The 12,083-nt window shown below is 54.7% G+C and overlaps 1 protein-coding gene across 4 annotated transcripts; it reads right to left on the bottom strand.

Moving 5' to 3' along the window:
* Positions 1 to 7,680: 7,680 nt before the first annotated feature.
* Positions 7,681 to 11,314, bottom strand: ARTN (artemin). Of its 4 annotated transcripts, XM_058552172.1 has the most exons (5): positions 10,926 to 11,314; positions 10,562 to 10,811; positions 9,153 to 9,396; positions 8,671 to 8,809; positions 7,681 to 8,594 (listed from the first exon to the last, which is right to left on the bottom strand). In XM_058552172.1, the coding sequence occupies exons 3-5, from the start codon at positions 9,210 to 9,212 to the stop codon at positions 8,125 to 8,127; spliced, it is 669 nt and encodes a 222-aa protein (XP_058408155.1). In that variant the 5' UTR covers positions 9,213 to 9,396; positions 10,562 to 10,811; positions 10,926 to 11,314; the 3' UTR covers positions 7,681 to 8,124. The 4 variants fall into 4 exon arrangements, with proteins under 4 accessions (XP_058408155.1, XP_058408153.1, XP_058408156.1 ...); XM_058552170.1 differs by lacking the exon at positions 10,926 to 11,314 and having other exon boundaries at positions 10,562 to 10,910; XM_058552173.1 differs by lacking the exon at positions 10,926 to 11,314 and having other exon boundaries at positions 9,153 to 9,220; positions 10,562 to 10,910.
* Between the last annotated feature and the right edge of the window lie 769 nt (positions 11,315 to 12,083).

Genomic DNA, 12,083 nt, shown 5'->3' with positions numbered 1-12,083 from the left:
CATGAATAGGGCTCCACCCAGAGGCCACAACTTGGTCAATGGGAGTTTTCTTCCTGCCTCCAATCCAGGGCTTCTTCTTGAGCCTGGGGGTTCCCCTGCCAGAGGAAGAAGCCAAGTCTCACCAACAATGCTCCTGAACATGCTTCACAAACATTACCTGGGACAGATGGGTTGAAGTAGGCCCTGGGGAGGGTTGGGGCATTTCAGGGTGCCAGACCAAAGAAGACTTCCAGGAGATGTGGATGGCAATCCAGGATAGCTTAGAGCCAAGTGGGGAATGAATCTTTGGGAGCTAGTTCCAGACAGGTTCTTCTCTCTGAGGGACAAGAATAGGACATATAGGGGCCAGAACCTGTGACAACCCTGGGAGGGGTCTCCAGATTCAGGAGAGAGCATTCCAAAGCCCAGGAGAGGAGGAGAAGGAGCGTCTGTGGGTCACTTGGAACCACCAGCAGCCTATGTCCTTGACATTAACTTCTCAGTTTGAGGTTTTTCAGCCTTCCAAAAGAGTGTGAATTTGGTCTGCAAAACCAGATGAGGGCCTGCTTGTAGTTGAGAGTTCTCAGGGGAGATTTTCTACTCTTCCACTTAGCACTGAGGTTAAATGCAGGCAAACTTCTTTGGAGTCCTGTGGAGAGAGGTTAGGTAGAGGAGGGGCAGGTTTATTTCCAGTTCACCCTTAAGTGTGGGCATAGCCCTTTGGGATTCTGGCCTGATGGAGAAGTTTCTGAGTAGACTTTCTACCATAAGCTCAGGGAACCAGTGTTCAGGTTCATCGAGTAAGGAAACTGCTCTCAAGGTGAAAGCCAACTACAGAGCGTTGCTTACCTTTTAGCTTCCTGCCTTCACTTATATTTTTGGGATGAATATTTCTTGCGTTTGCCAGCTCATAGATGCATTTAATTTTTTTTTCTGTAAATTTTCTTTTTTATTTATTTAATTTTTTTTTTTTTTTTTTTGTGAGGAGATCAGCCCTGAGCTAACATCCGCCAATCCTCCTCTTTTTTTGCTGAGGAAGATGGCCCTGGGCTAACATCGGTGCCTATCTTCCTCCACTTTATATGGGACGCCGCCACAGCATGGCTTACCAAGCAGTACTTCGGTGCGCGCCCGGGATCCGAACCAGCGAACCCCGGGCCGCCGCAGCGGAGCGCGCGCACTTAACCGCTTGCGCCACCAGGCCGGCCCCTTTATTTATTTAATTTTTTAATTTTTTCTTTATTGTGAAATTTTTGTTGTACACCATTGTTTGTCAGTCACCATATAAATGCATCCCTTCACCCTTGTGCCCACCCCCCACCTTGCCCCTGGTAACCACCAAACAGTTCTCTCTGTCCCTGTGTTGGTTTATCTTCCACTTGTGAGTGAAATCATGTGGTGTTTGTCTTTCTCATTCTGGCTTATTTCACTTAACATAATACCCTCCAGGTCCATCCATGTTTTTGCAAATGGGATGATTTTGTCTTTTTTATGGTTGAGTAGTATTCCATTGTGGACATATACCTCATGTTCTTGATCCAGTCATCAGTCGAGGGAGACTGGGGTTGCTTCCATGTCTTGGCTATAGTGAATAATGCTGCGATGAACATAGGGGTGCATAAGCCTCTTTGGATTGTTGATTTCAGGTTCGTTGGGTAGATACCCAGTAGTGGGATAGCTGGATCATAAGGTATTTCTATTTTTAATTTTTTGAGGAATCTCTGTACTGTTTTCCATAGAGGCTGTGCCAGTTTGCATTCCCACCAGCAGTGAATGAGGGTTCCCTTTTCTCCACAGCCTCTCCAGCATTTGTTGTTTTTTTAAAATATATATTTAAAAAAATATTTATATATTTAAAAAATATATGTTTTTTAAAATATATATTTTGTTTAATATTTTTAGTTGTTTTCAGCAAGAAGGCAGCCCGAGTCCTTAGGCCACCACGCTGTAAGAAACCCAAGGGCAGTTCCAGTCCTCAGCAACCTGATTCTTCTGCTGCAGTTGGCCATGCTGACCACTCCCCCCCTTGTCCTGTTTTGGTTTTCTCTGCCACTCTCACCACTCCCTTTTGGTCTCCTTCACAGGCTGGTCCCTCTTCCTCTCCCCGTTCCTTAAATGTTGGTTCTGCTGCCTTAGCCTCTGCTTCTCCTCTTCCCCCTCAGTATCTCGCCACTCCCTTGGCTTTGAGCTGTGACTCCCCAATCTCTCTGGCCCAGACTCTCCTGAGTTCCAGACCCTCAGAGCCAGCAGTTGCCGGGTGCTTGCCCTCTCAAGATGTCATAGGCACCTCAAGGGGAACACATCTAAAACTGAACTCATGACCTCCCCCACACCTTACCCCCCTCACACGCTGAAAATACTACATCCCCTATGTTCCCTACCAGTCTTCCAAGCCAGACACCTGGAAACTCTCCCTTTCATCGAGCCGTCACAACCAGTTCCTCACCAAGTCCCGCTTGTTGTTCCTCACTTCTTTGCTCCCACACTGCTTCTGCCCTAGGTCAAGGTGCCGGCACTTGCCTGAACAGCTCTGACTGCCTTTCTCCTTTGAGTCCATCTAGATACAGCAGCCCGTGATCCATCAGAAGCACATCTCTAGCGAATCCCACTTCAAACCCTTCAGTGGCTCCCCCTCAGGACAAAGTCCGAGCTTCTTGGGATGGCATTCAAGGCCCTTTATGATCTCTCCAGCCTTTTGTCTTGATGAGGACCCTCCCCCAATTCTATATGAAATTGCTGGCTATCCTGGGAACACACCAGGCTGTTCCCACTTCCCTGCCTTTGTTCATGCAACTGCCTTCGCTGAGAAGGCTCTGTGTCAGGCTGGAGCCAGTCAGGAGAAAGCACACAGTGAGCACACAGGGACAGGTGAATATAAGAATTTTGAACTGTAACAGGGGATTGAGGTGATGAGGGACTGGCTAGTAAGAAGTGAAGAGAGCTCTAAAGAATATAGGAGTAGCAGAGTCCTTGGGCTGAGAGAGACCGAGCCCAAGGAAGAGGCCCAGACGTTGCTGGAGAAGGCATGTGCTGTGAAAAGGGTGAATTTGGAGCTGAGAGGCAGTGAAGGCGATAAAAGACAACCAGTACAGGCCCAGTGCCCCTCATCCACCTTGTGCAAATATTCCATTTGTCAAGGCTCAGGTCAAGTGCCACCTCCTCCACAAAGACTTTCCTAGCTCCTCTTCCCTTTCCATCCAGGTAGAACTGATTCCTGTCCCTTTGTAAGTGTAGAATCCTCCCCTGCCCTGACATACATTACTGTACCCCAGTCACACTTCTGTGGGGGGACTTATGATGGCTGATTGCATTCTTTTGTTTCCTTGTTTACCCCCAATCTAGGGTTGCCAGAAAAAATACAGGACACCCAGTTAAATTTAAATATCAGATAAACAACAAAAAATTTTTTATATAAGTATGTTCCAATTATTGCATGAGACATACTGAAAAAAGCATTTATTATCTGAAATTCAAATATAACTGGATGCCCTGTATTTTTATTTGCTAAACCTAGCAACCCTTCCCCCACCTCCACCTCCAACTGTGGTCTCCCTGATGGCATAATATGTTTCTGGCTGACCTCTGAAGCCCCATAACTAGCCCATTTTGTGACAGTTAGTGCTCAATTAATGTTAAGAGAATGGTGACTTCTCTGGCTTCAGGGTTGAGAATGACTAGAGGGAGTTGAGACTGAAGACAAAGAGACCAGTTAGGAGGATGAGCAATAAACCATTCCAAAAATCATGCAGGCTTCAACAGAATAGCATTGGGAATAGAGACATTGGGATGGACTTGCAGATCTAAGGATCTGAGGACCAGTGGGTATGGGAAGTGACTGAGCTCAAGGAGTGTACCATGTTGCCCAAGTCTCTGGTTTGTGTCACTGGATGGAGGTTGCTGCCATTCACTGAGGATGGAACCCTGGAGGAGGTTTAGAAGCTGGAGAGCAGGGTAGCTCACTGATGTGAGGCTCAGAGCAGGGGAGAGCAGGGCGGGGAGTGGATCTGAAGGAGTGAACAGAAGGTATTCAGGACAGATACATTAGGTTTGAGGTTTCTGAGGATGTGCAGATAGAAGTACTGGAAATACAGACTTGGTGCTCAGGAGAAAGGCTGAAGATACAACGTGAGCATCATCGGCATGGAGGTGGTAACCGAAATCACAGGAGGAGACAACGTTGCTCGGGTAGAGAGCAGAATGGGAAGAGAAGAAGGCCTGTATCAGAGCCCTGAGGAACACTTAAGAGGCAGAGAGAGGAAAAGGACCCCCAAAGTAGTCTGAGAATGAGCAGCTGGAGGGGTGGAAGAAAAACCAGGAGAGTGTGGGATCGAGAAAGAAGACAGATTTTCAAGGAGGGTTGACAAAGTTGAGTGCTTCTGAGAGTTCGGAGGACCAAAGGCTGAGCAGTGGCCTTTGGGTTTAGTAATAACGAGGCCACTGGTGACGTGGCAAGAGTTCTTTTAGCAGAGGAGAGGTGGAAGCAGATAATATACATATTTGTAATCAGTGTCAATTTTTTTAAATCTGTGATATATTTGAGCAAGTTTAAATGCAGAGGGAAAGGAGGAATTCAATAGAAAAAGGTTGAAAAATGGGGAGGCTTGTAAATAATTGAGACAGAGAGTGCTGATACTGGGTCCTAAGTACAGATGGAGGAATTAATGTAGCTACAGGAGGACATTAATAATAGTATCTAGAATAGGCCATCATACCTCGAGGGCCACTGACTCCTAAGGAATCTCTGAATGAGCTTCAGAAAGTCTGTGGCCCTCCTAACATTGTTTGCCAGATTTACACATTGGTGGTTTGCTTAGCATTTTGTCGGGGAGAAGACTCTTGGCTTTCATCATATTCTCTAAAGACTCTCAAACTCTGAAACAGGTTAAGAACACTCCTTTGAACAAGAAAGGTGATCTCATATGGCACAAATTCTAGATCTTTTCTCTGATCTCTCGGCTTTCTACCCAACCTCTCCTTTTCAAGATGAGACCTTAGCTAGTCAGCCGGCCTTCATACACTGTGTCACCGGGACCTGTGGCCATGGGAATACGGCAGTCCCTGGACAGGAGGGGCGGAAGGTCAGTGGCAAGGGCAGGGGGAGCACATGGAACCCCGAACCTTGATTCCTCCCTGACATGAATCTAGAGGGAAGTTTTAGGTGCTCCCCGAAGCTGGGCAAACTGTCATTTCAAAGCTGCCTGTAGTTTTCTGTCTTGCCAGAGGTAGGAGACAGTACTGTCTTTGGGAGAGACAGTACTGTAGTTCCAGGGAGACCACTCAAACGGGCAATGTAGTTTTTTTTTTTTAATTAATTAATTATTTATTTATTTATTTTCCCCCCAAAGCCCCAGTAGATAGTTGTATGTCATAGCTGCACATCCTTCTAGTTGCTGTATGTGGGACACGGCCTCAGCATGGCCAGAGGAGCGGTGCATCAGTGCAGGCCAGGGATCTGAACCTGGGCCGCCAGCAGCGGAGCTCACGCACTTAACCGCTAAGCTACGGGGCCGGCCCAGGGCAATGTAGTTTTGTGAATGTGAAACAAAGACTACAGTCAAAAATGGAGATACCACAGCAGCCTGTGGCCCTAGGGGCTAAAGGTCTCTGCCTGGTGAGGTCACGCCTGGTGACCTCTGCTAAACCGGAGGCAGAGATGTACCGCTTCGCAGCTTGTTTCCTTTGGGGAAAAGATCTCACTTATATAATTTTAAAAAGAGGGATTTGGTTTGTTGTGAGCCGCCAACTGAGATCAGTTCTTGTGGAAATGTGTTTCTCTTGGAGAAGTTGCTTTTCATCTGGGACTTGGTGAGATGTTGGGCACAATGTCTCTGGGGCCCAGAATGCAGCCTTGAGTTGGGGGCGGACCCTACTCCCTCCAGGCCAGGCAATTTGGGGAGTGTCGAGAGCCAGCACCTCTGGCTCGGGTTCTGACCTGGCCCCCTGGCAGTAAGCATCATCAGAGAGGGCTTTAATCCGTCTCCTTTAAGTGGCTCTGAGAGCAGAGATGTCCACGAAGGGGCAGGCCCTGGAGGGTTTGGGGACTAGGCCAGGCTTTCAAGTCTTTCCAGCAGGGGCTCCCTGGTCCCAGTGACCCTGGAACTGACAGGATGTCCCCTTCTACCCTCAACAAGGGCCAGGGATCAGGTCTTTGTGAGGTGTCTGCAAACTGTGTGGCACTGGTGCCATTTTCTTGGGGTGGGGGTGGAGACTGAGGATCCTGTATCAGTTTGGAGGCAGAGAGAGGGGTGAGGGGGTGTTTGAGGGCAGCATGAGAGCACCAAAGTTTTGGGAGCACCCAGAATTGGGGCAGTGAACACAGAAGACTGGGAGCACAGGCTCGTTGCTCCTCCTTGACCCAGAATGCACACGGCCCTCAGACAGCTCTTGCCAGCTCCTCACCCTCGCGTGGGTGAAGGTGGCACTTGTGCCAGAGCAGGCAGGCCCCTAGGCAGTTTGGAAGGAATTTCAGTCAATAGTGTCCAGTGCCCGAGGGATTCCCCCTGTGCTTGTCTCACCCCATGGTGCCCTCATGCACCCTGGCTGCAGCTCCTGCCTTTGTGCTTACAGCTGCCAAATCCACCTCCAGCCCAGACCTCCCTCCTTGGCTCCAGGCTAGCATATCCCACTGCCTCCCGACAGCCCCTCTGGGTGTCCCATGGTTCCTCAGCCTCAGCATCCTTTCCAAACACATGTCCCATCTTATTTCCAAAGAAGAAAATATAGGACAAATTCATAGGGCCCAGGAAACAAGGTTTCACAGGACATGCAGAAAAGCTCCGAGGGATTGCACTGACTTTTTGGAGATGACTCGGGGACAGTGTGGAAGGCCAGGGTGGGCACTAAACCCTCCTTCCTTCCAGATGAAGGTGTGTACCTCTTAGCTTCTTGTCCTTTTTCATACTGTTTGTCAAAGTGAATTTAAATGATATATGTAATTGTTTATTTATTGTCTGTCCTAGTTTAAGCTTAAGGGCAGAGATCTTGTCCCTTTCACTTTTGTATCCCTGGTATCTACCCAGCATCGGATATATAATATGTACTTAATATTTGTTGAATGAAAAACTGAATATCCTTGTTGATCACCCAAGATGCAGGTCGCTCTGGGGACCCTCAGTCCTTTCCTGCCTTCTTATTCCCATGATGCTCTGTGCTTCATCCCCCACAAACTAGCCACCCACTGCACCCTCTTCCCCACCCTCAACCTTTTCAGATGCTCTCTTGCTCTGGGCTGCTTCATGGAATGTGGGTAGTGAGCTCCCCATGTTGGACCATCTGCAAGCAGAGGCAGTGTATGCACCTGTCAGAGTGCCCCGAGGGTGGGATACTGATCAATGAGAGTGGGGTGGGGCAATGTGTGGTTCTGCCTGTCTTGACCCATTAAGCAAAGCTCCCAGAATGCCTGAGGTCACAAGGGTAGTGCTTTCCCCACTGGTAACCCCAGGTTCCAAGTGCTGGGGGCTGTGTAGGGGTGGTGAGCTGGCCTGCCCAGACTGGTGAACACACATTTGCCCCTACTCTGCCTGTGTTCCATGACCCCCATGTCCCAGAGCTGCTGGGTGGGGACAAGCAGTTGGAGATCTAGGCCAGGGCTGTGATTGCTGAGTCAGCCTGAAGTTGTGAGTGGACTGGAGAGGGCTGACCTCTACCCAGCTTCTTCTACCATCCAGCCCCCACTGCCCAGGAAAGGAGCTGACAAACCACAGAAGTAAATAAATAACTTAGAAAAAATAAATAGGGGTCCAGCTCCCACCAGTGAGTACAAGGCACTTCAGCAATGCAAGTACAATGTGTTCCTCCAAATTTTGTTCCCCCAGGGCCTGGGCTGAGGCTGAGCCCTCAGACACTGCTGGGTTCTCCAGAGGAGGAGTCCTGGGTCCGTCGCCTGGTCAATGCCAGAGTCCGTGAGAAGTGGGTCCTAAGGTCTCCATGGTGAGGTCTCTGTGTCTATAGGGCTGGGACTCGCAGGGTGAGGACCCGGAGCCGCTGGTCAGTCGTCCGTCCATCTCTCCAGGGTTGATGTCCATCAGTCACCTGCTGAGGCCTCCATCTCTGGCTCAGGCCCCTGGCTGGCGGGACCCTGCGGGAGGGCCCAGGCAGGAAGATCCAGGGGTAAGGGTGCAGTCTGCAAACCCCTGGAGAGAGCCCTCAGCCCAGGCAGCCGCAGGCAGTGGCTGAGAGGCGCTCCACGGTCCTCCAGGTGCTGTTGACGTCCATGAAGGAGACTGCCTCGTAGCGCGTGGGTCGGCAGCAGGGCTGGCTGACGGGCCGGGAGCCCGGGGGCGGCCGGAGGGCCCCGGCGCCCAGCAGGCTGGCCAGGCTGAGGTCGTGCGGGGAGCGCGCGCGGCGGCAGGAGCCGCTGCAGAAGCGGAACCGCACCAGCTCGTCGGAGCGGTGGCCCAGGCCGAGCGCGCGCACCGGCACCAGCTGCGAGCGCAGGCGGCAGCCCCGCGCCCCCGCGGCCCGCGCGCGGCTTCCCCGGCTCCCGTGGCCGCCCCGGGCCCCGGCACGCACTGCTCGGTCCCCGCGGCAGGGCGCGGGCGGCGGGGGCGCGGGCCGGGGCGGCTGGGGCGGCGGCCGCGGGGCTCTTCCGCCGCACACACGGGCCGCGCGGCCCCCTGGAATGAGACGGAGTCACGCGCGGGGTCCCGGGCCAGCCCCTGCCCGCGCCCGCCCCCTCGCCCTCTCACCTACCCGGCAGGTGGCCGGTGGGGGGCGCCGCGGCGGGCGCGGGGCCTTCGCGGGTAGCCGGGCTGCGGGGCGCGGGGCCCAGGGAAGCCTCGGCAACGCTGCTCAGCAGGGCCAGAGCGGCCAGGGTTGGCCACAGGGCAGGCTGCCCGGAGAGACAAAGTGGGGCCTCAGGGAAGAAGAGGACATCCTGGTGGGCTCAGGGTGGAGGGAGCTCAGGGAGGGGCTGGGGCCGAGGAGAGGATGGGCTCCTGGTTGGGTGGGGGGAGCTCGGGAAGAGCTGAGGTTGGAGGATTACGGGTCAGCTGACTTGGGGAGCCCAGGGGAGAAATCACCGGAGGGCATTGACCTTCCTTCACACTCCTGGTCCCTTCCTGGCCATTTCCCCTCCCACTTCTGGTGCCTGCCCAGGCCAAGGCCTGCTCTCCCTCCCCAGTCAAGCCACCTTTCCTCAAGACCAGGTGGGAGTCACTGGGAGAATCACTCACCTGCCGCCTACGCCGCGGCCAGTGGGGCAGCTCTGAAGGGCCTCCAGGTCCAGGCTCCATCTCTGTCACTACCAAGAGCTCCCATCAGCCGCAGTTGACCTGTTCCCCCACCCTCCTCTTGAGGCAGCTTCGAACATTGAGAGATGAGTTATCCTTTGAGCAGCTCATCCCTCCACTTCAGTCTCCCCAGCTGAGGAACAAGGGGCTTGGAGAGCTAGACTCAACGCAGGAGGAGGAGAGGTCGCTGCATTGAGAAACTACGTGTTGGCGCTTTGTACCTGAGCCCTCTTTCAGTCCGCACAACTCCAGGAGGTAAAGGGTGTAATCCCCATTTTCCAGATGAGCAAACTAGGCTCAGAGAAGCTCAGCTATTGTCTAAGGTCACAAGGCACGACCCACATGGGCAGTCTTTTCCCAGGACCTTCCTGCTCTGTGCTGCAGGGCTGGAGCTGGCAGGACTGGGTAGTTGGACATCCTTGTCCTACAGAGTCTTCTCTCCAGGCTGCAGAGGAGGAAGCTGTGGCCTGGAGAAGAATTAGGGTGCTTGCTGGTTGACCTGAGCGCTGTCTGAAGATCGTGAGGCCCAGGCCTCAGCCTGTGCTGCCCACCCAGCCTGCTGCACCTCGCTCTGTGATCTCTATCTGGACCCAGAGCTGCCTGAGTTGTCTCTTCTGATCCCAGATGTCCCTCAAGAGCCAGCAGATGGTGGGGGCTGATGGGCCCTCTAAGAATATGGGGCCTGGGCGGTGGCTTCCTGTGGCCACCAGGGGGCAGCATCTGCCAAACCTGCAGACTCAAAGGAGGGTGGGCTCTTCCCAACTCAGCCAGACTCAGGCCTGAGCAACTCCCAGGAGGGCCAGCCAGGCCTCCATACCAGCCTGGTCTCTGAGAGCTGGGCCAGGTCTGCCCCATTCCACCTTTCTGTGGATCTGGCAGCCTGGCCCTGCTCCTAGAAGTTTTCCCCCTCAACCATCCTTCCTGAGCCCAGCCAGCCTTTCTGAGCCCCACCAGCCTTCATGAACCCACACTGGCTGGCAGTCCCAACTCCTTTGGGGCCCCAGAGCCCTCATGAGCCCTCACTAACTGGCCTGCTCATGTCCCAGCCATCACCTCCACCCACAGCCTGCAGCACAAAGAATGTCTGCATACCTGTGGGCCAGACCTCCTTGGGCCTCCCTGGGGTGGTCCTTCAGGGCCAGGTGTGATCAGCTAACTGAAATCCGGCCCTGAGGGGCTGGCCTCTCACCGACAGAGGTAAAGCCTGGCAAGACAGCCTTAAGGGCCCCCTGCGCTAGGGGGAGCCCAGGAGCAGGTCTCTTGAGGGCAGCTCAGGCCCTCTCTCCCTCCTGGCCGTCTGAGGCCACTTGGTCCTCCAGCCCTGCCTGCCCATCCGCCAGCCCGATACTCACCACGGGAGTGCTGTGCCGTGCTCTTCTAGGCACCTGTACTGGGCCTAGTGCTGGGCTTTCCCCCGAAGCTCAAAAGGCTCATGCCCAGGGCTATGCACCTGGCAGTGCCTCTTTTAGCCAAAAGCGTAGGCTTGGCAGCCAGTCTGCACTCTGTAGCGGCAGCAAGAGCCTCACATTACAGCTGGTGGGCAGGGCGACCACAGTCCGACGAGCGACAAGAGGGACTGAAGGGGCTGGGAGGGGCGGAGAGCTGTGCATTGGGCCCAGGAGAGGGAGGATGTGAGAAAGGAGCGGAGGGGGATTATCCTGCCCGCTCCCCCTAAACCCAGGGCTGGGACAGGGGTGGGCAAACAGGTCAGCTTACCGCGAGTGCAGGGCTCTGGGCGGGGGCCGCAGGGAGGGCTGGGGCCCGAGGGACCTGCTGCTGGTGGAGCCCGCGGGCTGTGTTTGGGGGCCGGGCCCAACTCCATCCCTCAGCAGTCTCTTGCCCGCTGCCATCCGGTGTCAAATTCCAGCCCCGGCGTCACCGGATCCTGGGGTGGGGCCCGGAGCGCCCCCGCCCCGCCCCACCTTTCAGGACTCACCTGGCTGCTCCACCCGCCAGGATCCGTCTGTCCCCGCCTGGCTCTGCGAGGTCCCCTGTGGTGGAAGGAGGAGACGCTGGGAAGGGACCCGGACAGAGTGGAGAACCCGGTGGCGGAGAGGCGCAGACACTGGGCGTTCACAGTGTGCAGACGTGCGAAGTAGGGAGTTGGGAGGCCGGGCTGAGGGCGGGAGAGGGACAGCGAGGGTGGGGAGGGAGGGGACAGGCCGGTCCCTGCCTTGGGCCACTGGCCCTCGGGTTCGCGCTGTCTCCGGGTCCCGGTGGCCGCCCTGCGACGAGTGCTCTCCGCTTTCTGGCCCACCCGGAGTTTCTTCTCAGCAGACCCACGGAACGCGCTGGGTCGGCGAGGCAGCGCCCCGGGGCTCTCAAGGTCTGCCCCTGCTGCTGCTGCTCCACCGCGCCCACCGCGCCCCTCCCGCTGGCCCGGAGCTGGGAGCAGACACCGCTCTCACCCGGCACAGCGGGGCAGCACTGGTCCGAGACGGTGCCCAGGGCTGAAGAAGGGGAGGTCACGGAGGAGGGACATTTGCGCTGAGGTTGAGGTAGGAGCTGGAGGGTGGTATTCAGATGCCTCATGAGGGCACTTTGGCAGGTGGGGTGGAGGTTGAGTGAGTAACATGGATAGAGGTAAGGAAAGGCCAGATCCTGTGTGTCATCCTGGGGAGTCTGGACTTGATCCCAGCGACTCTGGGGACCACTGAAGGGTTTCAGGCAGGAGAATGGTGTGAGCAGACACGCGTTTCAGTGACTGGCTGGCTGCAGAGGGGAGGGTGGTTTGGCATGGTATAGACGGATGCTACGTCAGGAGGCTGCTGGGGGACAGAGGAGTCTGAAGCAGAGCTGTGGGGAGAGTGTGGGGCTACCCGGCCTCTTCCAGGACCACACCTTTTTGAAAACTCAGTTGTGCCTGATTGGATG

The sequence above is a fragment of the Diceros bicornis genome, chromosome 13 (genome assembly GCF_020826845.1).
Source record: "Diceros bicornis minor isolate mBicDic1 chromosome 13, mDicBic1.mat.cur, whole genome shotgun sequence".
In the NCBI taxonomy this organism is placed as follows: Eukaryota; Metazoa; Chordata; class Mammalia; order Perissodactyla; family Rhinocerotidae; genus Diceros; species Diceros bicornis.
Note: the sequence above shows the minus strand (reverse complement) of the source record. Positions and strands in the feature narration are given on the sequence as shown.

Excerpts from the sequence above, each read along its gene's own strand:
- ARTN (XM_058552174.1), bottom strand. The coding sequence starts at position 9,212 with ATGGAGCCTGGACCTGGAGGCCCTTCAGAGCTGCCCCACTGGCCGCGG. Across the intron at positions 8,834-9,152 it reads GGCCGCGGCGTAGGCGGCAG|GCCCCACTTTGTCTCTCCGG; the intron begins GTGAGTGATTCT and ends TTCTTCCCTGAG. Across the intron at positions 8,595-8,670 it reads CCCCACCGGCCACCTGCCGG|GGGGCCGCGCGGCCCGTGTG; the intron begins GTAGGTGAGAGG and ends GTCTCATTCCAG.